The sequence below is a fragment of the Apteryx rowi genome, unplaced genomic scaffold (genome assembly GCF_003343035.1).
Source record: "Apteryx rowi isolate R43461 unplaced genomic scaffold, aptRow1 scaffold_76, whole genome shotgun sequence".
Taxonomy (NCBI): Eukaryota; Metazoa; Chordata; class Aves; order Apterygiformes; family Apterygidae; genus Apteryx; species Apteryx rowi.
In genome coordinates, this window is record NW_020451049.1 from 2,871,174 (window position 1) to 2,884,744 (window position 13,571).

Here is a 13,571-nt window from a genome sequence, read left to right on the forward strand (position 1 = left end):
GGCGACCGTTACCCGCCGGGGCGGGGGAGGGGCGCGCGCCGGGTTTGGCGGGAAGCCGCGGCGCCGCTGGCTGCGGGCGGCCGGGGCCCTCCTGCCCGGGGTCTCCGGCGGGGTGTAAATACCCTGGTGCTTCCAGGAGGGTGAAGAGTCGGAGATGCAGCTACTGCTCCTTAAAAGTAAAAAATAAAATAAAATAAATAAAATAAAATAAAATAGAATGCAGCTGGTGCTGAGGTATCTGTGGAGTGTTTATTCATCTTGGCAGTTCTCCTTTGGTATTGACTGTACTGTTTAGAATATTTCTTGCAAAATAGTCATTCAAGTTCAAACTCTGTACTGGAAATTAAATATGCAACCCTTTCTCATAATTAACACTGAAATTACTGGTATTACCTGTGTGGGCAGAGGTGGCAGAGGGCTTGCGGTTAGATGACAGTTAGATGGCCTTACTAGGCCTTGTTATATGACTGGCTGGTCACATTTAACCATATGAAATGTAGTGTGATGTATGATATTTTTGGTGAGGAATTCTATTTCCAAGTTTCTGAGGATTTGAGTTTGGTAAATAGTTGAAGGACATTACATTTATTTCCTAAATGCACTGAGGCAAACTTGCATGTATATCCATTCCTCACTGTGACTCTCTTAACATTGAGCAATTACTTAACTCACTGAAAAATACCTGAATTGGTTCCCTATCAGATTTATACCTCAAGAGGCTCTTTCCCAAGATAATAAAGATGTAATTTTTATGGCCAGTGTACAAAAATAAAACTTTTGCTTACTTTTTACATGTATGTGTTCCCATTTGTCTTATTTAGCCCTGCTAACATAAACCTCTTTCTTTTCTTTTGCCATAGATCGAAGGTTTCTCTGCAGCTTAATCCGCAAGATGAAGTTCTTACTAGTGGTGGTCTTTCTTGTCTTGTTCTCCTTATGCATTGAAGAAGTCTGTTCCAAAGAGAAATCTTCAAAGAAAGGAAAGGGAAAAAAGAAACAGTACCTATGCCCATCGTATGTTCCTTGTTTCTTTTATGTTTTTGTGTGATGGTGATCTTGCCATATTTTAGCCATGGGGATTACATGACAATTGAAGTGGAATGTGATGCTTTCCACTGAAAGAAGTTTTTGGGGGTGGGACTGAGGAAGGGGGTTTGACCAGTGTCATGTCTGCAAATTCTGTCAATGACCATGTTTATTCTGCAGCAGGTCCTTTGTTTTAATGAAAAGAAAAATTAGGCAATATTAAACAGTTAAAAATGACCATCAGTGATTCCAACCCAGTATCTTGCTATTTTTATGGACATAGTAGAGTGGCCTTATAATAGTATCTCTAGCATCTTACTACGAGTATACCAGTTAAAAACAGAGAAGATCCACAACTCTGATACTGAAATTCAGTTTCTGATTAGCTTAGTTCTGTAAGAGAGAGAACTTGTCCTACTCCTATTCTTATTACATGTTGAACTAATGTCTTCAGCATCTTTCATTAATAATTTACAGTACTATAACTTGTATAGAGGTGGACTGATAGTTGCCATAAAACATTCCCTTATGGAACAATCTCTCTGTAAAAATACAGAAATTACAACCTCTGATTGCCCAATTGAACAGGGAACATATTCAGGACACCTATGATTACTTTACATTAAAAAGACTTCCTTTCACTAATGTCCACTATATTTATATTTTATGTTGTAATCTGTAGGATGATGCAAAAGTTTTATTTGTGGGGACTTTTGTTGTCATTTTTATGGCCAGCCTTGGTCATCTTTTTAGTGTTATCATGTAAATATCCAAGAAAAAGATTGATGGAATATAATGAGTTGACAATAAGCATAGAAAAGTACTATGCCTTAAACGATAAAATGGTTTAGACACATTTGAAACATTTTTTTTCTAACCACAAAAGAAAAGGACTATAAGATGAGACCAGCTAGTTGACATTAGTAGACTTTTTCCAAGGAATAGGGAAAAAAGCAGAATAACCATATTCAAGCAATGTTTAAATGATACTTTTTAAAGTTCCCACTCTCTTTAAATAGTGACAGTGATTTATAAACCAAAATTTTTAGAAAGTTTCTAGAGAGGGTGAGCATATTTGGTCTTTTTTTATATCAACCCCAAAGAATGATATATATCTTTGGAGTTGAAAACCTTAGGATACAGGTCTCAAATGTGCTAGTAATTCATCTGAAACATCCCGTATCCGTTCTGTCTCCTTTGAATAGGTAAGCTGAATTATGTATGAAGCTTTCTTTCTGAGCTGTCCTAAGGATTTCTAACAAGGAGAGAAATGTCATTATTCCCCAGACAGACAGACACTGAATACTTAGACAATGAGTTACCCAAAGCCACCAAAGCCACCCAACTGGGAACAGAATCCAGATCTTCCATGTTCTCATCCAGGTAGTCAGCATTTTCCACTGTTCTTGACCTGATCTTAATCAGAATTCAAAACATTAATGTCATTTCATCTTGATAAGCTTTTTTTCCCCCTCTTAAGTGCAGTATTTCCTAGTCCTCTGTTCCTGATACCTACCCATATGTACTAGTTAATTTTAAGACCATTGAATATGATGTCATTTGTCACCACTATACTTGAAAAGCATTAAATAAATGCTATAATTTTCTAGATGATATTTTAAATTGCAGCCAGTTGAAGCTGTCTCTGGAAATATTAGCAGAATACAGTATTGTTTGATGTTTGCAGTGTTGTCAGTTGTAAATAATTACCATAGCATTATGTCCTATCAGATTTTTTGAATAGTGAACAAATTGTCTATATCTTACTTGGCTGAAGTTCACAGCTTGAGAGACAATCAGTAATAGTGGAGTTGCAGGATAGCTGTTTTTGTGGCTGGCATCTAGGTGACAGTAGTGTGAATGAGCAATGAAAGTGAGTTGTATCTTGCACAGAAATTGCCTAATGCTTTCTTTGCTTAGGCTACTGATAGGAAATGACAAACTTCTAATCATGAACATAAACTGGTTGCTGACAGTTTGTTACAAAATCCTATAAAATGCATATATTTGTCAAACCAACACACCTGTGAAAACTGAAACTGAGAGTATTGCAAAATACTTGTGCAGTCCTAGGTAAAAAAATAAATAAATAAAAATACAACCCAACAAAAAAACCTCACAGCATTCCCCTTTGGTTTTATAATCTTTAAAGTGCACCATAGATTCACAAAACCTCTTTAGTTGATGCCACTGTACATTGTAGAAAAGGCTTTCCACTCTTAATATTTTTTTCCTGTGAAAAATTTAAGGAATCTTTCCTCAGAAACAAACCAAAATACAATTTAGTGGAGTGAGAGTTAAATGACAATATAAGGGCTGTCCAAAATTGGTCTCAAAGGAAGTGGTTGAAAGAAGATTTTTACTAGTACAGTGCAAATGAAGTCTTTTAAAAGAATACATTGTATGTTTTTTGAAGAAAGTAGGTAGCATTTTACATCATTTATAAGACTGAATGCTACACATACCTAATGAAACCATATGTTTATGAGTTAAAATGTCAATCTACCTTTACTTTACACTAGTTACTAATGCAATAAAATTCAAAGCTTTATTGTCACAAATTACTGCCTTTTGTTTCCTTATAAAATGTGTAAAGCTAAAATCTGCCCCTTCAGGAAACAAACAAACTGGGAATTATATAAGGAACAGATTTCTCTTTACAAACTTTATAATGAAATTCAAATGTATGCAGCTCATTTACCGGGAAAGCTTTAAATCTGATATTACTGCATGGCTTCCTTGGTTGGAGAAAGTGTGTACAGATAGTTTGACATTATGGAATGGATGGTTATAAGACTGGTTTGGTTTTCAGACTTCAGCGTGGATTTGTTTGTGTGAAAACTAAGCATACCTGAATTTTTAGTTTTATGCATATCCGGAATACAAGCTTTTAGCCAAACTTGCCCCTCTGGCATGAAATTAACTACTATTGGAATAAGCTGAAAACAAGCTGATTAGACCCCTCATAAAGAGTTTGTTGTTGCCTCATAAACAAGTGTTTGCTTTCCTACAATTAGGAAAATTCTATTTTGTTTCACAGAGCAAAAATTCTTAGTTGTGATTATTCATGACCCTCTACTTCTATGTGTATTTTGTGGTAGTGGCTTGATTGGCCATCCTATTTTCATTTGTTTCTGAAATAGCATTTCTCCCTTTTTTTTTTTATTGAGGGTATTCATGAGCTGATACTTAATCAGTTGTTCTTACTCTAGTTTAATACTTACATAGATAGATGTAAGATTGCACATCTTAAATTTAAATCCCCTTTCTTTGTACCCCAGGCTTTCCAAAAGAAACATAAAATGTTTATACTAGTGTCTGATTCTTGAGTGTTCATTGATTAACAAACAAATTGATATATTGGACCTAAAAGGCCATAAAGATGAGAAGCTGGTTGCCACAGATGCATAGTGTAATAAAATATAAACCTTTACTGCAACAAAATTCTTGCCTTTGTCTTCATGGAAAAGGTAAAAAACAAAAACCTAAAAACAAATCAACCTCCTCAAAAAATTTTTAAGAATTTTATGGACTACTGTCTTCTCTTTAAAAACTTGATTTTGAAATTCACTATACTGATTACAGATGATTTTGATAGGGGTACAGATGTATTTAGTGGCTTGATCTGATTCTTGATCATAGACTATCGGTAAGCCCTGTTGCCTCTGTTATTTACCAGTTGGAGGTCAATACATGTTGTGGCATTTCTGCCGTAATTTATCAGTCATGAAGGAATGGAAAATATGAGCAGTGAAGTGACATTGGTGTTACCAGTGAAAGTTTGGCAAAGATCTCAGGTCTGGAAAAGAATATGAAACAGACAATTGTTTCTAAGTATTAGAATTCTTAAAAGGACTGTGTCATGTACATCAAGTCCAAGTGTGACCTATGTGAATGTTTCAGGCAGCTTTTATCAGGCAAAAATAAATATTTAGTTTAAACAATTATCCCAGGCACAGATAGCTTTTTGAATAGGTATGTATTACGTGCCTTCCAATACTGGCATTATTTTGCAAAAGTGGCCCGATGGCACAGGAAGTTCAAAAAAATACCCCATTTTAGTCATGGTGCGAAGTACAGTATGAATGTTGTTGCGCTTAGGAGTACATAGATTGGCATGTTTGGGATGGAAGATATGGTCAAAATAAAGTTTGTCTAATGCTACTGTTTTTCCTAGAGTAAATTCTTCATAATTCCTCATAATACTTGCTTCTGGTAAACATGTTAGACACTCAACTATAACTTTTTCTAAGAGCACTGCTGAAAAATGCTATTCCTTATATTATGTCATAATACTTCTGGTTTTTATGATAGTGTTCCAGCTGCTGCCAAGATCCTTGGTAGCCTATAGTGTCTTTCCTCAAAAATATTTGCAAGATCTCTAGACAAATTAGAAGAAAAGGGAAGTTTTGTTATGACAGTGTTATAGAAGGCATAGAGGCATGACTGTCAAATAGCAGCTAACAAAATCAGTTACTACTGTGCTCACAATCACAACTGTTATCCCTGCTAACTATAGTTGTAGTAAGACTCATCTGTTCACTGTTAATTGCTGAAGATCCCACAGAGTCTAATGCTAATGCAGTGCTAAGAGTATAACCTCAATCACTGAATCACATTCTAGTGTCTTAATCTTAAGATTCTGCTTTTAAAATGGCATACCTCCTCACCTTTATGCATTTTTTTTCATATAAGCTGGAGATTTTATCCATGTAGATGATTAAATAAATACTGCATGATTTTTAAGGAGACTTTTTACACAGAAAGCAGAAGTACAATTTGTCTTTTGGCTTGTATTCAATAAAACATGTCAGCTACTTCAGAAACTGTGAAATGGCCCTCTAAGCCCTCCAGAAAACTTGATTTGTGCCATCTGCCAGGGCAGAAGCTCAGAAAGGTCACAGATGCCAAGGTTCAATAACCAGCTTCTTCTAAAACACAGTGGAGGATGGTGGAACTGGGGGGTGGGGGGAAATAAAAACAAAAAACTTTAATGTGGTTAGCGTATAGAATTCTATGAAAGTCTGTCCTAAAATTTCTTTTGGTTAACTGCTAGCTTCTGACACTCTCTTTCCATAAAGACTAAAGTAGAAGTTCAAAGCATGTCTTGGGTCTAAACACCTTCCTGTGGACAAGGAATTTTTTTCTTACCAAGTGTTTGGGAATACATGGCCTCTCTATCTGCAGTATGTGTTCATCTCCAAAATGTAAATGGTTGGGAAGTGGAATCACCTCTGTATTCATTCCARTCTTGTAGAAGACATAGTTGATTGATAGTTTGTGAACATTTTCATTTGTAGGTATGATGAATGGGTTGATAAGAAGATGGAATGAAGTTGAAACAAAAACCTGAATTTAGTTGTGGAGGCAGATAAATTTCAGTCATTCGGAAGATAAGTAAATTGCGGAGTCCAGGTCTGGTTCCTATAAAAATTCTTTTGCCCTACAGTAACAGCAATTGGTCAATGGTTTAATTGTTCTGTACCATGTAGCTCTCATGGAAAGCTATGATCTCAGACAGATAGGACCACATTCCAGTAGGTTTTGGAATTTGTATTCGGAGTGGATAAACATGAGGGGGAGTAAAAAGATAAAGCTATATAAGCAATACTTAAGTTCTCTTGTAAAACAATAATTAAATGTGGTAGTCTGTGTCTCTTTCAGTAATTCTCTCTCACAGTGAGTGATGTTTATTTCATTCTGAACAATGCAGTGAGGAGACAATATGACTGTGAGGAAGAGTTACAGACTCTAGACCTTTATTTCATATACAGCCTCTGGAATGAGCAAAACTTGGATCTACGGGTAAAATTACATCCACTAAACCTAAGTGTAAGGAAAACCATAGGACCGGACCAAATTCTGTTCCCAGATCCACCAAGAGGATCTTTGAAAGACAAGTTTTATAAAATGTACCCCCACTTGTACTTTCTAACCAAGCTGGTATTCTTACGAAGATCCATGTATTATCTGTCTGAGTACTTACCTGTTCGGAAGAAAGGTTGTGATGAAGGGACAAATGTGGGCAAATTATTTTAAAATGTATGTAATCTGCTTAAACATGTAGGTGCTGATCATGTTTCATGTCTGCATGCAATATCAGAGCAAAACAACGCCAGTTTGTGCGCAGAAGTCACTTGGATGGTCTCTTCGCTTAGATGCAGAGATCTCTAAGCTAATAGCAAACATGCTAATTTTAGAAATGGAAGCACTGTTAGTTTGCTATAGGCAGTACTAGGTAGGTTGGATGAAGCACCACGCTAACCTGATTCTACTGATTTTGGGACTGTAATCTCTGTCAGGTAGATGAATCAGCTTGCTTTTCTCAGGCTTAAGGAACAATAACAAGGCACTTCAGAACACCGTACAGATACTCCTTACAGTGCCCGGTCCTGCAGATGCTGAAAGTGAAACTGAGGCCGAGCTTAGGTTGTGATATGCAAGATCTGAAGGAGTGACACTAAGTTAGCTGTTCACACTAACTTCTGGAAACTTGCTTACATGCCCACATTAGGAGACTATTTTCCTTGATCTTTCTACACTAAGAAATGAAAGATGAGATTCAGACTTCAATTCAGGGTACCCAAGATGGGTTTCTGCTTCAAATCGTACCATGAAGGAACCTTTCTCTTTGTTCACCACACTGCATTACCTCCAAATTTAGGTACCAAAGTTACATGTCTAATTTTAGGTATTTAGTTGTCAACTCCATTTGTGAGCGCACATAGACATTTATTCAGAGTTCTATGAGTTTTAATGTAATTTGAGTGATAGCATTTTGCATTTGATCGTCATAATTATTCTCCCTAGTAATGGAGATGTCACCCTGTACAGTTTGAAATTGTAGATATTAAGCATACTAGTAGTCATAGAGGTCAGTCAGAGGAATTGTATAATTTCTCTTTGGTTTGTATTAATCTGGTTTTATACTTTGAGATATAGCACTCAAAAAATCAAATGCCTGTAACTCAGAACAGTGATAGTTTATTTCAGGGATATAGTACTTAAAATATATGGTGAGATGGCAGATACTGGGTTTCCCAACACTTATTTTTTATCATTCTCAGATATATACTGCCATGTTATATGACTAAAATGTCAATTTCTATCACACAGATTAGAAAAACTGTACTAAAATCTGTTGTTTCAGCATTAATAAGAAATTTTCTTGGAAATAACTGAACAGTGTGAGTCAGAATATATATTTTTATCATATGCTAATCTATAGCTATGCAAAAGTGAAACTTGGTACTAGATCATCCAGGCTATGAGCTCTAAGCAAGAGCTGACAATAGCATATGTATGCTACATCACTGTCTGGCCCGCAGTGTATATTATAAGATGGCATGTCCCTGTGACATGCCTTTTTTTTTCCCGATAGTCATGCCACAAATGAAAAGTATATTCATGTTCCCTTCTAAAATGAAAGATTCTTTAGTGTAAAGGGATCTTGAAAAAGGGGATCAGGGCAATAAGTAATGAATTAAAACAACAACAGCAAAGTATCTTGTTCCCACTTGTGCAGAGCATTTATATTCCTTTCTCCAATCATTACCCTTACATAGTGTTGCCTGTGATAAGGACTTCTTGTAATTCAGTGATCTCTAGGAGAGTGAATCTAATGATAACCCAAAATAAAGAGATATAATGACTCTGACACATTTGCTTAACACAAATGTGAGGAAGCTATATATATTTCAAACCAAGAGTAATATATGCTTCCTTTAACCATGTGTATCTGCTGATCTAAACTTCTGGATTTTGATCAATGAATTATCAAGATAATTCTCCATTGTCATCAATTTAAAATGTTAATCATGTCCTCCAAAGCCAGTGGTAGAATGTATACAGCTGCATATGGAAGAAAGAGGAGATGAACATCTTACCACATATCCTATGAAATACAGTATTTAAATTAATTCTTATGTTCATCAGCAATACTTAAAGTAACTTCCCAAAGAATGGAGAGAGGCCAGTCATATCCCACAGAGACATCATCCTAATAGACTAACTGTGCTCTATCTTCCTTCTGACTTCTGTGAACACTGCTTCTTATGTCAGGCTTCATACTTTTAAATCATTTCTGCAATAGCTCTCCCACTTTACGCAAGGCTTTGGCCCCCATAATCACAGTGTAGCACTTACTCACATTGTCCAACTAAGAACACTTTACATTTTTATTTTTGGTAGGTTTTCTACTTCCCCTCTGCTATGACCCGAGGATTTTGATACTTGACTCAAAGATGCTGAGAGTCAGGTACAAGAGTACTCATATGATGAGCCCAGATGTACTGTAGTAAGGCAAAAGCAGAAATAATGTTTTTATTCACTCCATCAAAGTCAACAGTTGAAGGAATGCTGCTAGTAGACTGTAAACAGTAGAAGTTAGAACATGGTTCAATATTGAAGACATTGTCTTCAAACAAAGCGTATGAAAAAATATTTAGGCTTATAATTAGTTCAAATGTCCAGAATAAAATTGGTAGGATTGTTATGACAATTATTAAGGGTATTATAATTAGCCTTCTTATTGCATGCTTTTGTGAAGAAAAGGAAAAAACATACTTTGTTTATTCAAAATTGTTATTCAGGCAAAATTCTTACTAAGGCAATTTCTAGCTTTACTATTGCTTTTAAATTCCCTTTAAAAGCAACTGTGAGATTTTTGTTGCATTACCCTTTGTTTGATATTCACTATATCTTAATTAGTACTCATAAATTACTGTGAAGAATGTTGCTGCCTATCCATTTCCTAATGCTTTCTAGCAGCTATGCAAACATTCCACACAAGTTGAAATAAACATATTAAAATTGCAACACATGCTGCAGCCAGTGGAAATTTAAGGGAAATCTTAATTTAGTTATCGGCTTTTCACAAGTGTGAAAATTCTAGATTGTATAGGTAAAGGTGGCAACCGTAACTTTCAGTTAGTGTGAGCATTGTTACATGGGAATCAGACAACCTTTATTAAACAGAAGTACTGCTTCTTTTAGGAAGAAACAGCTTAATTCAAATTCTTTTCCTCTAATGCAGTCTACACCTATGCCTATAACTGATTCAAAGCTTACCATTCCAGATAGATGATTGAGCAGGGGTAGCTGCTTTAGATAAATACCTCAGTGGCATGTATTGTCTCAGCCTGGTTTTCCAAGCACCTAACACATCCTGTTCAGTGTTTAGTTAAGTCACTCTGCTAAACTATRACTGAGAGTGGCATAACTTCTCAGCTTGCCAGAAGCCCCACATACGATTTTTTGACTTACAGATGAAATTTATGTGTTTTGATCAGTTAGGTTTTCTCAAGGAGATCCAGACCTTGAGAAGATGTTTAATAGTGCAATAGTGCATCCTATTCAGTGGTGGTAATTCAAAGACAGCATACTGTAAAAGACTATAGTGAAAGTATAAATGGTATTCAGCAGAGCTTTTTTCCAGTAGTTATTCCAATCACTTCATTCAAAGTCACCTTTGCAAGATAGTGATTACTGACTCTGTGTGCTTCTACTCCCAACACGAAACAGCTGATACTGTTGCATTTCACTTGGTTCTTTTATAAATGAGCATAAATGTGTGCACATGACACCAGTATAACTTCAAAACACTGCTCAACTACTTGCTGAAAATGTGATCAGGATGCTCTTTAGCAAAAAGCAATGCTGCCATCCTTTCTTCATCCCATCAGTCTTCTCAGGGCAGTAATTCTCCTTTGCCTATTTCTTGGAAGACCTATGAATAAACAGCCTAAACAGGTATTTGTATTAACATACACCTGCAGTGCAACTCATATCTCACAAAACTACAGCCTTATTCCTCTTACTTGAAGAGACAGATAAACCTGTCAGAATGTAAACTGCATTTGTCTTTTGTTTGCTGTTTGATGCTCCCTGTTTTAATTTCTCAGATTCTCTTTTTCTCTTTTCCTTCTTGCATTTCAAAAGCATCTGTACTTAATTTATGTGTCCATGTTATCTTGCATGTTTCAGATTACCATCATCACTATTTAATGAACTTCTTTATATAATCTGTTACAGAAATTTAAAACATGAGCATTTAGGTGGGTTTGTTAGGTTTTTTGTGGTTTAGTTTTGATATTTTGTTAATACTAGGTGTATATGATTTAGGAAGAAATCCTATTGCTTGTGCTAAGAAGATTTTTCTTTTGTAAATATTTCAGTAGGCACCTAAGTTGTACCTAGGTGTTAAGATCTGTGACTTACAAAGAAGCCTAGTACTCAGCAATGCCACGAAACTTTCAGTATTAGGTATAATACTGTGGTACAGAGTATATATTGCTATCTTGTTCTTGCCACAAAATGGAAGATAGTCTTAACATTTAACTTTGTATTTTCCTATTGTCCAGTCAGTGGTAACTGCAAAAAGAGTGTCCAAAGCTGGTTTATGAAATTTCTGTAGCAACCTGTTCACTAGTAATTGTCAGTGCTGAAAACTGAACCTGAATTTATAAATGATAGAAATAAATTAGTTCTTTTGCATACTTACTGATTCAAATCCAAGTCAAATTCAAGCAGCAAATACAAACACAACCCTGGGAAAATTATTTGAAGGTGAATTTAGCAATTATTATTCAAAAGGCTTAAAATCCCTATTCCTATTTAATTACTCTGACGTCAAATTAGAAGAGGCTTATTGTTCATACAATAAGGACGTCCTAGTGGAAGCTAAGATTTATTACTAAAACCAACAAAATGTTAGTTTTATTAGTGGACCATTTATACCTTAATAAATACATTTAGTAAAAATGTTTATAAACATTTTAGCTGTAGCAGATCCAGTCCAATTGCTTCTGCTGTTTCACCTATGTGTTGAATTAAATCAGCTGATTTTAAAAGGTGAGCTTATTCATGAAAGATCTGCAAAGGCTAGGATCTGGTCATATCTCCAGTTTTCAATGAAATAGTGACATCATACAATTGTGACAATTATTAATTAATTAAATTTCTAATAGTCAATAAGGAAGTTGTTAAACAGAAGGTACTAAAAATTGGACATCTTAAAATTAGTAGGGCTAGTAGATTCATCCAATATTTTTTAAAACTAGCCAAAAGCATTTTGGAGAGTTAATATTATCTTCAATAAATCTTTGAATACTGCAGAAGTCCCAGAGGACTTGAATGAAACTGAAAGGTGAGAAGAAAACTAGCAGTGAGCCAAGACATTAGAAAGACTAACCTACAATAACCCATAAGTCTGTCAAGCTGACATCAATATGGGAAAGAATAATGAAAAAAAGAATTAAGCAGGATAATATAGGCAATGGCAATTGATACTGAGCTATGGAAAACATTTAGGCAATTAACTGATTCATTTTTTAAAATGTGTTCATAYATTGGGTGGCTGGCGGTAATAGCGTTGATGCAAATGACTTATGTCTCTGTAGGGTGTTTGACTTATTTTTAAATGGCATCTTGATTATTAAATTAGTCATAAAATGGATGGAAAGGTGATTATGAGACAGGATTCAAAAGTGGAAATCATCACTGAACAGGTTCTACAGATGACATAAATTCATTTACATGACATTATCAGCCTGCTACGTGTTCAGAGTATGTGCGGTAGGGACTGACGCACCCTTAATTTTGCTTCTTGTTACACTCGGTTTCGTGTTACTCTTGTAGGTACATTTGCCTGTCTCAGGTTGACTTTTTAGTTTTAGGGATTGTTTTAATTTAACACCCTAAACAGTAACAGCAAGGTAAACAGAAACCTTTGCAATTCCCCTGCAAAATCAGAGGAGTCAGAGGCCTCCTTTTCCATAACAAAGTTTTTATTAGTACCTGACAATGAGATTATGCAATGGCTCTAACTCTCTGTGAAATAGCTGGCACTGGCGCATGAAAGCAAGAGACTGCCAAAAGCCTCTGCATGTTTTGGCACCTCAGAAGTGCTTGTCAGTTTACTTATGCTCCTAATCTGATGGTCACTAAAAATAGTTTAGGTGGCTGTTTTCTGCTAGTGAAGAAATCATGTCCTTCTGGGTATTTATATTATGAAGGAAGGGAACAATTAGCGATTTCAGTTTATTCACTTTCTCAGTTTTACAGTTAGAGTATATATGAGAGCTTTCACATTTGCTATAGTTTCTTGAAAAATCCTAAAATGTCTCTAGTAAAGGGAGAGTGTACACTATGGAACTGAAAATACTAAGCCTCTTTTGCTTGTGAAATGACCTTTATGGCGTGCCTTTAAAATGACTTAAGTTTAAGCACACAGTTCTTTCTGTCTTAATAGTAACTAATGGACTTCTTTTTACAGCCAGCAGTCAGCTGAAGATCTTGCAAGAGTACCTGCTAATTCTACCAGCAACATCTTGAATAGGCTATTGCTCAGTTATGACCCCAGGATAAGACCAAATTTCAAAGGTTTGTCAGATATTTCCAACTTTTATCTTTGGAATTTAACTTCTGCTCTTTTCACACATGGAAATTTCATATATAGATAATATTTGCAACATACATTTCTAAAAAAGAATAGCAATTTCCCAAAATAGTGTGAAACTGCAGGAGATGTTTACCCTTTTTAGCTG

The 13,571-nt window shown here is 35.6% G+C and overlaps 1 protein-coding gene across 1 annotated transcript in view; it reads left to right on the forward strand.

Moving 5' to 3' along the window:
• Nucleotides 1-870: 870 nt before the first annotated feature.
• GLRB (glycine receptor beta) overlaps nt 871-13,571 on the forward strand; it is a 50,217-nt gene continuing 37,516 nt past the window's right edge. Inside the window, exons 1-2 of the mRNA XM_026088251.1 lie at nt 871-1,014; nt 13,301-13,407. Of these exons, the coding sequence (XP_025944036.1) occupies nt 893-1,014; nt 13,301-13,407 (229 nt within the window). The 5' untranslated portion in view covers nt 871-892. The remainder of the gene's footprint in view (nt 1,015-13,300; nt 13,408-13,571) is intronic.